Source organism: Sesamum indicum, linkage group LG8, assembly GCF_000512975.1.
Source record: "Sesamum indicum cultivar Zhongzhi No. 13 linkage group LG8, S_indicum_v1.0, whole genome shotgun sequence".
NCBI lineage: Eukaryota > Viridiplantae > Streptophyta > Magnoliopsida > Lamiales > Pedaliaceae > Sesamum > Sesamum indicum.
In genome coordinates, this window is record NC_026152.1 from 8,632,855 (window position 1) to 8,649,242 (window position 16,388).

At 34.3% G+C, this 16,388-nt stretch overlaps 2 protein-coding genes across 2 annotated transcripts; both read left to right on the plus strand.

Annotated features, from left to right (window-relative positions):
- On the plus strand, window positions 6-2,391 carry LOC105168592 (CRIB domain-containing protein RIC10; the record flags this gene model as incomplete). Its single annotated transcript, XM_011088726.2, has 4 exons — window positions 6-12; window positions 127-224; window positions 325-409; window positions 1,759-2,391. Coding segments are annotated over 4 exons (414 nt in total), but the record flags the coding sequence as incomplete, so codon positions are not given.
- Window positions 7,398-13,095, plus strand: LOC105167974 (homeobox-leucine zipper protein MERISTEM L1). The gene is given in 14 exon segments (XM_011087872.2): window positions 7,398-7,809; window positions 7,944-8,421; window positions 8,936-9,216; window positions 9,320-9,437; window positions 9,519-9,707; window positions 9,973-10,410; window positions 10,505-10,606; window positions 10,733-10,933; window positions 11,042-11,216; window positions 11,362-11,633; window positions 11,718-11,813; window positions 11,918-12,175; window positions 12,177-12,302; window positions 12,674-13,095. Coding segments are annotated over 12 exon segments (2,202 nt in total). The 5' UTR covers window positions 7,398-7,809; window positions 7,944-8,421; window positions 8,936-8,992; the 3' UTR covers window positions 12,677-13,095.

Below are 16,388 nucleotides of genomic sequence, written 5' to 3' on the forward strand. Positions count from 1 at the left end.
CTCAAATCTTTGGTAATTGCCATTTTCAAATTCTTGTTCATATTTACTATAATTTTATCTAAGTATCTTGATGTTCTTTTCTGTAATTTTGGAGGCTGGACTGAAAAGTCTTCATCTTTCTTGTAGTTGTGAAGGAGCGTGAAATGGAGATTGGGTACCCGACGGATGTTAAGCATGTGGCGCACATTGGGTGGGATGGTCCCTCTGGAAATGCACCCACCTGGGTACGTGTTTTTTCCCAGCTTTTCTGTACCTTTCTCTGTTCTATATTGTTTACTCAAACCATAAATCGAGTGGTCGACCGGTTTTTATATGCAAATTCAGATGAATGAGTTCAAGACAGGCCCTGATTTTGCAGCCATGTCAATTGGCAACTCTGGTTCTGCTCTTTCTCCTTGGTCATCTCAAGGTTGGTTCTTGACATCCCTGTTTTTATGTCCAGTTTCTATGGTTTTTCTGTTTAGTATTTTATATGGAGTAAGACATTAGTCAATGATGTTCACTACTGTATAGCACTGTAACATGATTACTCAAGAGGCTAAGCAGAATGTTGAGAAGTTTTTAAAAGAGTTGGAGATCTAGTGAGTGATGATGGCACATGGTACATCAAGAATTTAAGAAACGACAATTGGTCTATTGATTATTATATCATCACTTCTGTCTTCATTCGGGCATACTTTGTCACGGGTTGCATATTGACTGAAAAATGAGTACACATGTCCTATGCATTATTGTACTCTTGGGCCAAAGTTGGAGAGTGGTAAAGTTCCTAAGATCCTTTGCCTCAAAACAGGGAAATTTTTGGCTCATCTGTCACGAGGTGTTTACTCATTGGTAGGATTTGAGTCTAACATGGGGCCTTGAAAAGGACGGGGTTCTGGTGTATGGGGTCATATGCTGTGAAGTGCTAGACTGCAGTACCATCAAGTCTTGAGCCAGAACACCTGAAGCACAATATCAAAACATAGAAAAAGAAATGGAAAGAAAGAAAGGAAACAGGTGAAGAAAAGTGAAAACAAGAGAAAGTATAGATTTTAAGGCCAACAGCGAAGGCAAACCATCTTATCATATTCCATTCCTGACTTTTATTTTTGAAGTAATTATACCTGGAATACGATTTTGAATTGAAAAGGAAGAGTCGAACTATAAAACACGGAGTTGGTTTTAGTTCATATACTTCCGTAATTATTTATATCAAGATACTTGTATGAAGGTCAATGCAACTTTGATATGACAACTCATATATCTAATGTGTACATTGTATCTCGGGTATGAACGGCTACTGGCCTTTCCTTGAGTCCTCTATCTAAGTAGTTTGTTACGCAATCCAGTGGATAATAATGATAGGATCTACTGTAATATGGAAAGAGATCTTATAGCCATCTTGAAAATAGAATGGGCATACATAAGAGGTGAGGTCCGATGAACTGTGAATTCCTTAGGCAAATCTGGATATTTATCTCCATTCCTGATGCTACGACCTACGCACTGAACCAACCATCTAATGACATTGCCTTCTATATTATCTCAAGCAGTCCGAGAATGGCAAACTTTCGGCAGCACAAACTTGTTGCTACATGTTGAGATTGACAAGAGGATATAGATAGGAGTTCTCTAGTTATACTCCATGCAGTCAGTATAAAAACATATTGCATAACAAAGACATCTTTTGTCCATTTATATTCTCAAGTTGCTTTCACTGAAGGGGGTTGTCGAAGAAGATGGTGATTGATTGATCTTCCTTCTTTGTCTCAACAGATTTTGGTGAATCCATGCGGCAGCAATCTGAATCTGATATGTTTAAAGACACACCCTCAGCAGAACTTCCAAGCATCAAGAAAAAGGAGAAACGGAAGAAGTCTAAGTCGACTAACTCCCAAAAGTCAATTTCTTCTTCATCATCAATGTCATCAAGAGGGCCAAAGTCAAAATCCAAATTCATTGAAGGCAATGCAAATCCTACAAACATTAGAGTGGTGTAACTGTAGAAAGCGCAAGGCAAAATTTTCCGTGCTGATCAAAGTTCTTGAAAGTATTCACATTGTCCTATCCAGAAGCCACAAAGGAATCAGAGGATGTTGTAGAAAATATGAATTGGTTTACGATGATCTTCATATGCTTTTAAGGTGAAACACAAAGGGGGCGACAGATCCAACATACTAGAGTTCAAATGTGTAGTGATGTGAGAAACTGAATCTTTTTTTTCCTGTACCCCTATCTTTAATTAGTTTTCTCCCCTTGCTTGGAATTTAGAGGAGGAAGGCCCTGTAAAGAGTTAATCTTGTTAGTTTTGCTGATGAAGAATTGTGGGGATCACAAGCTATTGGATTTGCACAGGTTGTATGTAGGAACACCTGTACTTAGTACTGGTTTGTTTGAGGTTTTTGTTTTCATGTTGTTCTTCTAATTCTGGTTTCTAGGCCTTAAGATTGATAATGTTTTGATTGGTGATCCTCATACCTCTTTCGTAAGTCCTACATGAAGTTTTTAGTGTACTTTGAGGCGCAAAATCACCTTAGAACCCATCAAAATGGTGGAAAATTCTTACCAATTAAAATCAGGTTTGGTCAAATCAAATCAATCATAGAGTAAGTATATGATACAGGTTAATTTATGATTGGTCATTTTTCTTTAACTATATGTAAATTACACTACAAGTATATTGTACTTATTGTATAATTGGTTTAGGTCCAATCAAATTTGATTGGATTAGAATTTTTCTAAAGCAGCTGCGAGATTTTAACTCAATGCTACACTAACGCTCCAGCAAATGGCTACCCAAAGCTGCTGCTTTGGCCCATCTCTTGGCTCGACCCACATCTCTCACCAGATCCACTTCTTCCGACCCATTTGACTTGGTATTTAATTATTATTTGCTCTTCTCAGATGAAACCCTCTCTCTCTCTCTCTCTTTCAAATTGCCTTGTCTCCCTCTCCCTTCTTCTCTCTAGAATCTCCCCTGTCGTTCTTCTCTCTCACTATCATCAATTGCCGCTCTCTATATATATCTTCCCTTATGTTTCTGGTGGTGAGAACAATACGAACAAAAGTTTCCTTTCTTCTCTTCTCTTGCTCCCGCTTGAAAAGTTCTCAGTGGAGACCTAAGTGGTTTTGTGTATTTGAGCCTTTGTGACAAGACTATTTTTGGGTATTTTGCAACTGATATAGTGGTTGCCGGCTTCATTGGTTGTGGGCTTCCCTTTGACTGGATTTGGCTTCTTGAGCCAACTGTTTTATTCTGATTTCTTTATAAATATTACTGTATTTGTAGATTTGTATATATGTGTAATTCATTCCTAATTACTGGTTGTAATATTAAGGCTTTTCATAACTCACAAATTATTTGTAATAGTTGATTACGGTTTTGGGCTCACTATTGGAGGAATCTCCTCCCAACAGGCTTAAATAAGATGGGCTTTTATGGAAATCAATAGAGATCTATTGGGTTCGCCTTCACTCTGAATTGGGTCATATTCTCCTCCACTCATCTTCCCAATTTTCAACCGTCTCATATTTTTATCAAAATTAAGTCAATCAACCATGTAAAAATTCATTATAAACATAATGCCAATTACATTACCTTATCAATTTATTAAAATATTTATTTATTAAATAAAAGTAAACAGATTCACGAGTCTGACTAGCAAACAACGATGTCGTCCATTTTGCGAAGTAATAAATTAGCGAATAATCGATCCATTTTGAGATATGTATTAATATTAATCACTATAACAAAATAATAATCATGGTGCATGTAAGTTTGGTAATTAGGCAAGTTTAATTAAATTGAAGTACAGGTAGCAGTAGTGTGGTAACTAGAAGAGTAGGTAGCCCGCGTGATTAATTAAATGATATTTCTTGGTAGGATTTGTGAGGGACCAATTAAATTAGTTGCATAATGAAAACACGATTTTAATTAGTTTAATTTAATAGTTTGACTTTGATTTCCTCGTATTGCCCCAGTACCAGGTAACATTAATCTTAACTCAAACAAACTATTTTTACCTGATACGTGAAGGCAACGAAAACTTAATTCTGGTCTGTTCGCAGCCTAAATTAATTAGCATCTACCCTCTGCACTAAGGTTTGGACCCGAAACGAAAAGATAAAATTTCGACCTTGCGTCATTCTAAGTTCATTTCGTTAAGGTTTTCTGTTAATTTTTATTATTCGAAAAAGGTCTCGTTGATCATAATAATTGAATTGCGCTTCTATATACAAATATTTATGATAAGAATTAATATGTCTCTCACATTATACCAACTTTTATTATGTCATCCAACTGAAAATGGAAACAATTTCGGGCCTACGTGCCTTAATTATGACCACGATGTTCATAATCGACTTCAATTTCCGTAGCCGTGAAAATACTACTGAGACGACGACAATGACGGCAACGACGGCGATGGTGATGACGATTGCTCCTTCAATATCATCCTTAATTGACAACGGGCTGAAGAAGTCTTTTGTTTATTATGTTCCATAGAGATTTTTGCACTTAATTATATATCCTAATTAATCATTTTTTGTATATACTTTTGGAAGAATTTAATTGTCCAGAGACATGATGTTTAGTGTACTAATTCAAGCAGTATTGTGTTAATTAAATAGAGACATGAGCCATGTTTAATGTTTTGAAATTTGGATATATATATATATATATATATATAGTTAATTCGATCCCGCTTTTTTAGCCATTAATTATATGCAAACCCTAATTATAGTAATATCCTTCTCATTTTATTGGATTATGTACATCTTTTATATAGTGATGAAATTTTGGTGTATTTATACACGATCATGAAATTATTGTTTTGATTGGGACGAGAATGACGATAAAATATTCTAAATAAATTAAAATATTTTTTTATTAACTTTATCTTTATTTTTTTGAAAGAAAAACTAGAATGAAAATGAAACAAGACATTAGGGTTCATCATTCGCAATTATATTTATGGAACTTCTTCAAGTCCTATCTCACCCATGCTTACGTGCAAAGATAAAAAGAAGATATAATAAGAAGATATTTGCAAGCATTGACATGTAAGAAATAAAGTCTATAAATGAATTTGTTTAATGTAACCAAGCTTACCTTCATATATATTTTGAAAATATATGAATTCTTGTTTATTTTTTCTTCTAAAATTCTTTATCACAATATATGTAGCACAGTTATCAATTATAGAAGTAAATTATAACGAACTCTTATGACGTTTGGTATAATTGGGAATACTCTCTTTTTATTTGAAAATTATCAATACGTACTCCTTTCCATTATGTTTCTACTATATGTAATCTTGAACGGGAATCTCGAATTCTTTTTATCATTTTTTTTTCTTTCTTTCTTTCTTTTTAAAAATTAAAAAGTTGTTAAAAAAAGAACAAGGTGGATGAAAATTGTAAAAAAAAAAAAATTGTCTACTAAATCCATAAAAAAAAATAAAAAAACTTTAAAAAATAAATAAAATTATAATTTATAGTTCACAAGACATTTTGATCATTTTACCACGAAACGATATGCTAATTGTCGGGGTCGACAATCACAAATAAATTTTCAAATAACAAAAAATATTTATGATTTACCCAATATGATTTGTATACCAACTATATAGAGTGGGGGGGCTTCTTGGTTGGAAACATAGCGTTTAAGGACACCATTAATTACTAGGACTCTCCTCCCTGTCCTCACAAAATCCACTCCAATACACATTCAATTCAATACATATATGTATAAAAAATTATGATCCTATACACTAATATTAACATGTATAAAATTTAATTATACTTATTATTTTAACATTACTTTTCCGTAATTTTGTAGTCATAAAAATGATCACTAAAAACATGATAATAATTAGGGATCACATTAATACATCCTCAATTAATTAGGAGGCATACACATGACAAATATATATATATATATATATATATATATATTTCTCATTAATATAATTAATAATAATAATAATCTGATCACGTGTGCGCTAGCTAGCTACCTTTTATATCCTATGTGATAGTACCTGGTTTTAAATTTTAATGAGCTTCAGCCCATTAGGAAATTTTGAATTATGATTGCGATGATGCGATTTCAGGCCATTAATACATTATGGAGGAAAATATGGAAATTGGTTTGGTGTCAAATATTCAATTAAATGCAGTTGTGTCCACTGTGTGAGGTGGCTGAGTTCACTTTGGTGAGACAATAAATTTTCCTGGTCCCTTCAAATTAAATTATTACCCAAATACTACTATATATGATATGTATATATATATATATTTATATACACTTCAAATAAAATGTACAATAACAAGAAAAAGAATATATATATATATAGATGCATGTTATGAATATGATTATGATTATGATGTAAATTATGATTGTAAGACATTAATCTTGTTCTTGCATGGGGTATATAATTGATGTAAATTATGATTTTTCCTCTAATTTTATTAATTAATTGCCTCAAAATGAAGCATGTTTCACCATTAATTAATGTTGCTTAATTATAACTAGCTAGAAAAACCACATTCAGTAATAAATAATTCATTTTTTTCTTTTGGGTTTTATAGAAGCGAAGGAATAAAATTATTTGTTGATGAGTTGAGAAATATATAGAGATAAATTTGAATAGATTAGTAGATTAATCATCATTATTTAGGTGGGGGGCATAATTAACCTCATGATCGAGCAATATGATGATCATGTATGCATGTAATTAGGGTTTACTACAAAAATTCTCTTCGTAGCTGTAGCAAGAGAAGCGTATATATATATATATATGCGTACGTATATTATAGAAGCGAAGGAATAAAATTATTTGTTGATGAGTTGAGAAATATATAGAGATAAATTTGAATAGATTAGTAGATTAATCATCATTATTTAGGTGGGGGGCATAATTAACCTCATGATCGAGCAATATGATGATCATGTATGCATGTAATTAGGGTTTACTACAAAAATTCTCTTCGTAGCTGTAGCAAGAGAAGCGTATATATATATATATATGCGTACGTATATGCAACTTCATAAAAGATGACATATTTGCTTTGTTGAGAGATGAAAGCAACATTTTCCCACACTCACACGTTGGTGTCTCTCTCTCTCTATATGCATTATTAGTACACAATTTTCCAACAAAAATTAAGGTTTTAGAAAAATGAATTTTTTTTTTCATAATTTTAATTTTTTTTAAAGAAAATAAAGGGTTGGAAATTCTGATGATCCAGTGAGAAATGAGTTGTGTGGATGGGGAAGGGGAATTGAAGGGGCAAATCACCATGGCATACACCACATTAATATATATATATATATATATATATATATATAATCCTTACACGGGAAATTTAAACATGAGATTAGATACCAAACCCCTAACTCTTCTCCCTCTCTCTCTCATCAGCAATAAAACCCTTCTTTCTCTCTCTCTCTCTCTCTCTCTCCCCCCGCCATAAATGCCGTCGCACCCTCTCTATACGCTCTGCAATAACTCCTCCGCTGCCACATCTTCTCCACATGTTCCCCTTTCCTTCTTCACCTTCTCATCACCTCCTTCATCACATCCTCTCTCTCTTCGTCCCTTTCTTTCTCTGTCATCCCAACATCCCCCACTATTCTTCTTAAATTCTATTCACAAGAAAGGCACCACCCACAATAAACCTGAAAACCCAACCTCATTTAGTATCCAATATCTGCTTTATTAGCAACCCTTTAACTTGAATGGCAGATCTGCACCTTCTCTCTTTGGCCTAAACCCTAATTCTTGAATAGGGTTTTCTCTGTCAAAGTTTCAAGAAAGAGATCAGTTGGTTAGTTTTACTCATCGCCCATGTATATAACTTAATTATATTATGTGTGTAGTGTTTTTCATTAAGTTCAGCCACTGCAGGTGTTCAGATTTTGGTGTTTCCTAATCTCTTCCGTTATATATATTAATTTGCAGGAAACGGAAGAGAAGAAAGATTTTGAGTTGGAGTCCACCGAATATCTCGCTGGCGTTATATGTAACACCAGTTTGAAAATAGCTAATGTCAAAGGCCAGTTCAGACTGTCATTTCTTTTGTTAATTTTTCTCATTATAGTCTTTGGGCGCGTCAATACAGACACAGATAAAAAGTCTTGTTAGAAACCCCAAAAAGAAAACATAAAAAGTCCTTTGCTAGTATATTGTTACATGTAACCATCCCATTTGTTTTGCCCCAACACTGACACACAATCCTATTTAACTCAACGCCCCAAATTTCGTATCCCAAAAAGCGAAATCCCATTACACCTTAGAGAGAGAAACCTAGAGAGAGAGAGAGAGAAAAGAAAAGCTTTCTAGGGTTTCTTGGTAAAAATGTGCAGCTCTGAGGATGGAGTCTGATGATATGAATTTTCCGGCAAGTTGGCAAAGCTCTGTGTCTGACCGGAACTATAAGGTCGGTGAGCTTGGCTTTTCTTTAATTGTTGGTAGACAGAGTTGTAATTTATTTTGTAATAAACGAGTTGTCATTTGTCCTTCCCTCAAAGTACTGTATGCATAAATACTGATAACAAGAACAACCCTATTTAATTTCCGTGTCATATCACGATTTAATTATTGAGCATTTTTTTTTGTGAGGAGTCAACCATTTCGTTTTCCTCTTGGTTCAAGTGAAAACCCTTTGAGATTGATATGAGTAAGTGCATAAATTTATCCCAGCAAAATTTTTCTTCTTGGCAAGTTGTACTGCACGAGTACTTTTACACACACTGAACACTCGGACACTCGCCCCACTTGTTGGGGTTAATGCACATATTTCTCTTGAGGAGTAAAGAAAGAGATCTGCAGCCTTGATAACACTATTAATTGCTCACACATTCTTGAGATTTCAGTCCCTGGTTTTCTCTCTTAATCCTTTAATGGAGTTTTGACTTATAAATTTGCCCTGATTACAATTCAATTCTTCTTAGGTAATTGCAAAACTCTAGCTTTTCTCTGCTGCGAAATATAGATATATACAAGTGAAGATGTTTCAGCCGAACATATTCGAGAGCCACCATCACCTGCTGGACATGGCCCATAAGACCCCAGAAAATGAGATGGACCTCATCAGGGATGATGAGTACGAGAGTAAATCAGGAACTGATATAATGGAAGCTCCCTCGGGTGATGATCAAGATCCCAATCAACGGCCTAATAAGAAGAAACGATACAATCGCCACACCCAGCATCAAATCCAGGAAATGGAATCGTATGGACCTACTATGACTATTAAAGATTTCATTAGTAGAATAACAATTTTCATTTGATAGAATCAATTTTCTATTTTTCTAACTGATGAAATAATCTAATAGGTTTTTCAAGGAATGCCCTCACCCTGATGACAAACAAAGGAAGGAGCTTGGTCGCCGACTAGGATTAGAGCCTTTGCAAGTGAAATTCTGGTTTCAAAACAAGCGCACCCAGATGAAGGTGATTCTTTTTGCCAACAAAATATTTGTTCCTAGCTATTTTTTGGAGGTTTAATGGTGTCTGGAATTTTTATAATTGCAGGCTCAACATGAACGCCATGAGAACACCCAACTGAGAAATGAGAACGAGAAGTTGCGGGCCGAGAATATACGCTATAAAGAAGCTCTCAGCAATGCTACTTGTCCAAACTGTGGAGGCCCTGCCGCCATTGGCGAGATGTCATTTGACGAGCAGCATCTCAGGATTGAGAATGCTCGCTTGAGAGAAGAGGTAGAACTCCAGGACTCAAAACCTCTTCATTTTGTTTGTTGAAGAATTAATATCGACATAACTGAAGGTTGTGTAAATTTCTATACCTTCTGCGGGGATTATTGTTTGAAGGACTGATTCATCATTAAATAATCAGCAGTTTTACTTGAATAAGAATGATTAGACATTATTGAATGACTTAAATTTAGCTAGCTTGGACTAATGGTGGTCGATTATATATAGCATGGCTGAAGATAATCTTCATGCACCTATCGTCTCCTTTCAGATTGATAGAATATCCGGGATAGCCGCGAAGTATGTTGGGAAACCAATGCTATCATATCCTCATCTTCCACCTGGAGCATCGCGTTCACTGGATCTTGGAGTGGGGAATTTCGCCCCACAGGCAGGCATGACTGGGGAGATTTATGGAGCTGCTGATCTTCTAAGATCAGTATCTGGCCCAACAGATGCTGATAAGCCAATGATTATTGAGCTTGCTGTTGCAGCCATGGAAGAGCTGATAAGAATGGCTCAAAGTGGAGAGCCTCTGTGGATTCCCAGCACGGACAATTCAGCTGAGACATTGAGTGAGGAGGAGTACGTGCGGACATTCCCACGTGGGATTGGGCCGAAGCCCTTGGGAATGAAATCTGAGGCCTCTCGAGAGTCAGCTGTTGTGATTATGAATCACATCAACCTGGTGGAGATCCTGATGGATGTGGTAGGATTTCTTGTATATCTTTTGGCATCGGACTGCGTCGTATGTAGTTTTCCTTATTCGTTTGACCAAAACATTTTATGTCTGAACATTGCAGAATCAGTGGTCAAGTGTGTTTTCTAGTATAGTCTCTAGAGCAATGACTTTGGAGGTATTATCGACTGGCGTGGCCGGCAACTACAATGGAGCTCTACAAGTGGTAAGAATGGAGCTGGATCGTGAAACAAACTTTGCTTACTATTGATAAAACATGTTTTCTTAAAAATTACAATGCACTTCACCAGCAAACTTTTACAATCTTCTTCAAATGTGTCATGTTTTCCAGATGACCGCTGAGTTCCAGGTCCCTTCTCCATTGGTCCCAACTCGGGAAAACTACTTTGTGAGATATTGCAAACAACACGGCGACGGGACTTGGGCCGTGGTTGATGTTTCTTTGGACAACCTGAGACCTAGTTCTATATCCAGATGCAGGCGAAGGCCGTCCGGTTGTTTGATTCAAGAACTGCCCAATGGTTACTCCAAGGTGAGTAAAATGGAACCCCATTTTCAATTAGGTACCACAATCAAGTTGTTGAACACAGATCAATTGCGTTCAATTAATTAACCTGCATGGACATAATTAATTTTCTAGGTCACATGGGTTGAACATGTCGAGGTGGATGATAGAGCTGTTCATAGCATCTACAAACCACTAGTCAATTCTGGACTTGCATTTGGTGCAAGACGTTGGGTGGCAACACTCGACCGGCAATGTGAACGACTAGCAAGTGTTCTGGCCAATAACATTTCAGCTGGAGACGTTGGGGGTACAATACAGACACACACACACACACATATATATATATATATATATCTCTTAATTGCACCTTTTACATAGATATATCCTGATAACTATAGCTGAGATGAGTATGAATTTTCCATGACACTAATCATGTATCATCAATTTCCCAGTGATATCTTCTCCAGAAGGTAGAAAGAGTATGTTGAAACTGGCTGAAAGAATGGTGATGAGTTTCTGCACTGGTGTGGGTGCATCAACTGCACATACATGGACAACACTGTCTGGAAGTGGCGCCGATGATGTTCGTGTCATGACCCGGAAAAGCATGGATGATCCAGGGAGACCTCCTGGTATTGTACTCAGTGCTGCAACTTCATTTTGGCTCCCAGTTCCACCGAAAAGGGTTTTTGATTTCCTGCGCGATGAGAATTCCAGAAGTGAGGTATAAAGTGTTTTAAGTATCAGATTGAATTTTAATTTTTGAGCTACAGCTGGTCTAATGTCATCTCCTTTTCTGGCATTGAAGTGGGACATTCTCTCTAATGGTGGCCTAGTTCAAGAAATGGCTCATATCGCCAACGGCCGCGATCCGGGCAACTCAGTTTCTTTACTGCGTGTTAATGTAAGATGTTGATAAAATCAATTTTGTCTCATTTTTTTATTTACTCAAATTAAATTGCTAATCATACATAAATGATAAACCTGGAAAACAATTGGTAAATGCAGAGTGCAAACTCAAGCCAGAGCAACATGCTGATACTACAGGAGAGTTGCACTGATTCGACAGGCTCCTACGTTATCTATGCTCCCGTTGACATCGTCGCAATGAATGTGGTCTTAAGCGGGGGTGATCCCGACTACGTTGCCCTCTTACCATCTGGTTTTGCTATACTGCCTGATGGACCTAATAATCAAAGTGGTGGAATTCCTGAGGTCGGATCCGGCGGATCCTTGCTCACTGTTGCCTTTCAGATATTAGTTGATTCTGTTCCGACAGCAAAACTCTCTTTGGGCTCAGTGGCAACTGTTAACAGCCTTATCAAGTGCACCGTCGAAAGGATCAAAGGTGCAGTCTTATGTGACGGTGCATGACCGAAGGGTCATCCTCCTGGTAATTTCTTACATCTATTTCTTGCATTCAAAGCTTAGTTTATTTAACCTATTTTATAAGTTATACATTTTATAAGATATGTTTGGTGTTCTTGATATCATCTAGCTCATAAAATGTTAATAACATCAATTTTGAAATTAATACAACCAAAATTGGATGAATTTATTAAAATTTTAAAAATAAATTAGGAATTACTTAATACTTTAAAAAAATTATAAGCTCTTAAATCCATTTTTTAAAAAAGAATTATCACATAATTACGATATTGTGAACTTCCAAACATCTCAATTACATATCATATGCTATATCAAACACCCTCTTAATCTAATCTAATGTCTACATTGAATCTAATTTCCGGATGATTTCTGCAGTGACAACCGGAAAATGAATGAGGACAAAGAAGGATTTGTTTACAATAGGATGCAAAAGAAGGGAAGAAGTCAAGAACGCACCTCGCATAATCCTTGCCGTCTGCTGTTTATCTTTGACAAAAACAAAAGGAAAAAGAGATGAGGCAGACAGACATTCAGCAGGCTGCAAGGGTAATAGGTTCGGGTATTGACTCTGCCCATCAAATTAGATCAAGTAAACAAAGACCTTGTTTACAACATCAATCAATTAATGTATGCAAACATCTTATGTATCTTTTGTTAATTTCGTGTCAGGGTTTTAGGCTTTTAATTTTGTTTTAGCAGCAGCACTACTAATTAATTGCTTGTCTATGTCTTCTGAAAGAGGGTTTTCAGTTATTAGGCCATGGATCCTCAATCTAATTAGTCTTTTTTAACAATCACTACCCGTTTAGCTTTTCCTGTTGCCTTTTTATTACTACAGTAATTATCTTAATTTGTTGTCTTGTCTGAATTATTGAGTTGTGAACTGTGGCCATCTGGTTTTTATGTGTGCTATGTATTCTGTACTTAAATTCTAGCTAGAAGAAGAAAAAAGAAAGTAGTTTAATTGGGAAGATGAAGGAGTATTTATTGGGGTGCAAAGTGCAATGATTATATCCTTACATTTTTTGTGAGGTGAGTCTGGCAACCCAACCTAGAATTATTGCAATGGAGAACGAGTGGTTGGAACAATAAATGGTGTCAGTTGCCATCACTGCCACCCACTGTGTATATGGTGGGGTGTTCTCTCCCCCACCCCTCAAAAAAAAAATGCAGTTCAATTGGAAACCTCGAATCACGCAAGATCATGTTTCGGAAAAATATTCTATTTAAATTTAATTTTTGATAAATCAGATTAATTATAAAATAAATATAATATATTTACTATAACGTATTTGTCGATTTAAGTTGAATCAAACTCAATTTTATTGGAATTTTTCATGTTTAGGATTTTTTTTTCTAATAGAATTTCAGTTCGGAATTTGAGTTTGGATATTTGTTTCAATCTTGTTCAAAGCCAACAGCATCTCTTCTCGTCCAAACAAAGTGCATTCTTTGCAAAGATTTGGACAACATGTTCACCCAAACGAGAACCATAGCCTTTGACGGGAAAAGATAGCTTCAGCTTCGGACTCATGTTGCGTGTACTCGAATAAGTATATTTTATAATCGGATTTAATGTTATTTATCTCCTATAATATTTTAAATGAGCAGATTACTCTTTGTAAAAAAAATAGTAATTTATTTTTCTATATTAATTAAATAAAATAATGTAGCCCCTGTTTAGGTTGTTAAATTGTTTCGTTTTAAAAAATATAGGGAATTAAATTGCTAAATCTTAAAAAATATAAGAAGATAAATTATTAATTTTTTTATAAGAAGATAATATTCATTTATAATATCATACGAATTGTTTGTATTTTTCGCTTTTATAACCTGAACGATAATTGTACATTGAATGTTAAATAATTATAGAAACATTATTATGTTATTTAGAGATTGAAACACTTAATATGCACAAGCAGGTTTCATGCTATACACAACGTACGATGCACTTCATTAAATACGTAACATGCTTCAATTGCTGAATTTAGGGATAATTACACTTTCTATGAAAATTGGTGTAATTATACCTAATTTTTTTATAATTTAAAAAATTATATTTAGTATTCTTGAAATTTACTTTTGTCTAATAAATAGGCTCCTTGATCCTTTACTCAAAATTTATCGAATTTATTGATATGAACAAAATAAATAAATAAATAAATAAAAATTTATATTTACACTCGATTGATTTATTACTACTTTATTGCAAGTCAAACCAAATATCCTCTAACTAAATTGGCCTTATAAGGGTGATGATATTACCTCTTGACATGCATTAATGTGTGAAGATAGAGTTAAAGATAACATTAATTAGTCCTGTAATTTTGGCACTTTGACATTTTTTATCCTTTATCATTCTAGAATTGCAAAAGAGTCCTGTAACGTTTTGATATTTCACAATTTTGGTCCTTTCGATGCTAGATTTCATGAAAATTGCCAAAATAAATTATGTACCACATCATACTTTTATTTAAAATTTTTCATTTATGTTGGAAAAAGTGAACCAATCAAAACAAAAACTCCAATTTAAATGAACCACGTGAGGGCAGATGATTTATTCCAGTGACTATTGTAAAATTCAACATTTAAAGGATTGAAATTGCAAAATATCAAAAATTACAGGACTCTTTTGCAATTCTAGAAAGACTAAGGATAAAAGTGACAAAATATCAAAATTACAGGACCAAAAAACTTGTGAACATATATAAGGACAGTTTGATCATAAAAAGATTTATCTGACCTGCAATAAGTCAATAATAAATTAATTGAGGGTAAACATGAATTTTCATTCAATTTTTTTAATTTGTCAATATCAACAAATTCAGTGTGTTAGACAAAAAAAAAAACATCAATAGTATTAAATATAATTTTTCAAATTATAAAAATTCTACATATAATACTGTAAACCTAAAAAAAGAACAGTGCAATAATACCTTTAATTTATATGTACATTTCAAATTTCAAAATGAAAAAGAAAAACAAAGTCGTAAACAAATCAAGACAGGTATTTATATAGTATCTTAAATTCTTACAATTACACCGCCCTCGTTCTAACATGTATACTAAGAATTTATATATATATATATATATATATATATATACTTTTCGGTTTACCAGATTTTTGACGATGATTTAACGGATTTATGACATATTATGAACAAGCATAACACCAATAAGATGAAGGGGATCTACCCATGCATGATTGATCTCAAGGAAGCAACTATAAATTAATATGTACTTTATTAACAGAATGTACGTTTTTTTATTCTGAAACTGAAATAGTTGGGGAAAAAAAATATTACATGGTTCATTGTGCAGTCGTTGTGAATGAGTAAATATAGGGCCCAATTGTTGGTAAATTATAACTATGCACCAAACAGAAAAGGGTAATTTTCAGTTTACCCCTCTCAATGACAAGCTTATGTCAATTTGGCCCCTTAATCTATCAAAGTATACGTTTTAAGCCTTCTAATTAAGAGAATATATGTACGTTTTTTTATTCTGAAACTGAAATAGTTGGGGAAAAAAAATATTACATGGTTCATTGTGCAGTCGTTGTGAATGAGTAAATATAGGGCCCAATTGTTGGTAAATTATAACTATGCACCAAACAGAAAAGGGTAATTTTCAGTTTACCCCTCTCAATGACAAGCTTATGTCAATTTGGCCCCTTAATCTATCAAAGTATACGTTTTAAGCCTTCTAATTAATAGAATATAATATATCTTTTTTTCTTATTATATTCGTCTTAGTTTACAACATATTTTAAGAAAAAGATTAAAGTCAAGATGTTTTTGAAACTTATTAGAAACTTACGTATAATAATAATTCAACGCGGAACAACTATATCTAAAATCAGAATGGGGCAAAAATGATATCAAATAATAGTTGATGGACGAAAACTAAAATACATTCTCCCCATAATTAATGGCAAAGCAAGTAGAAGAATTCCATGATGATGATGGTGCAATAAATTGATGATGAAGAAGTGAAATATTGAATGGGGAGCGAGCAGTAGCAGGCATTTATATATACGTATAATGAATGAGTACATATATATATATATATATATATATATATGATGATG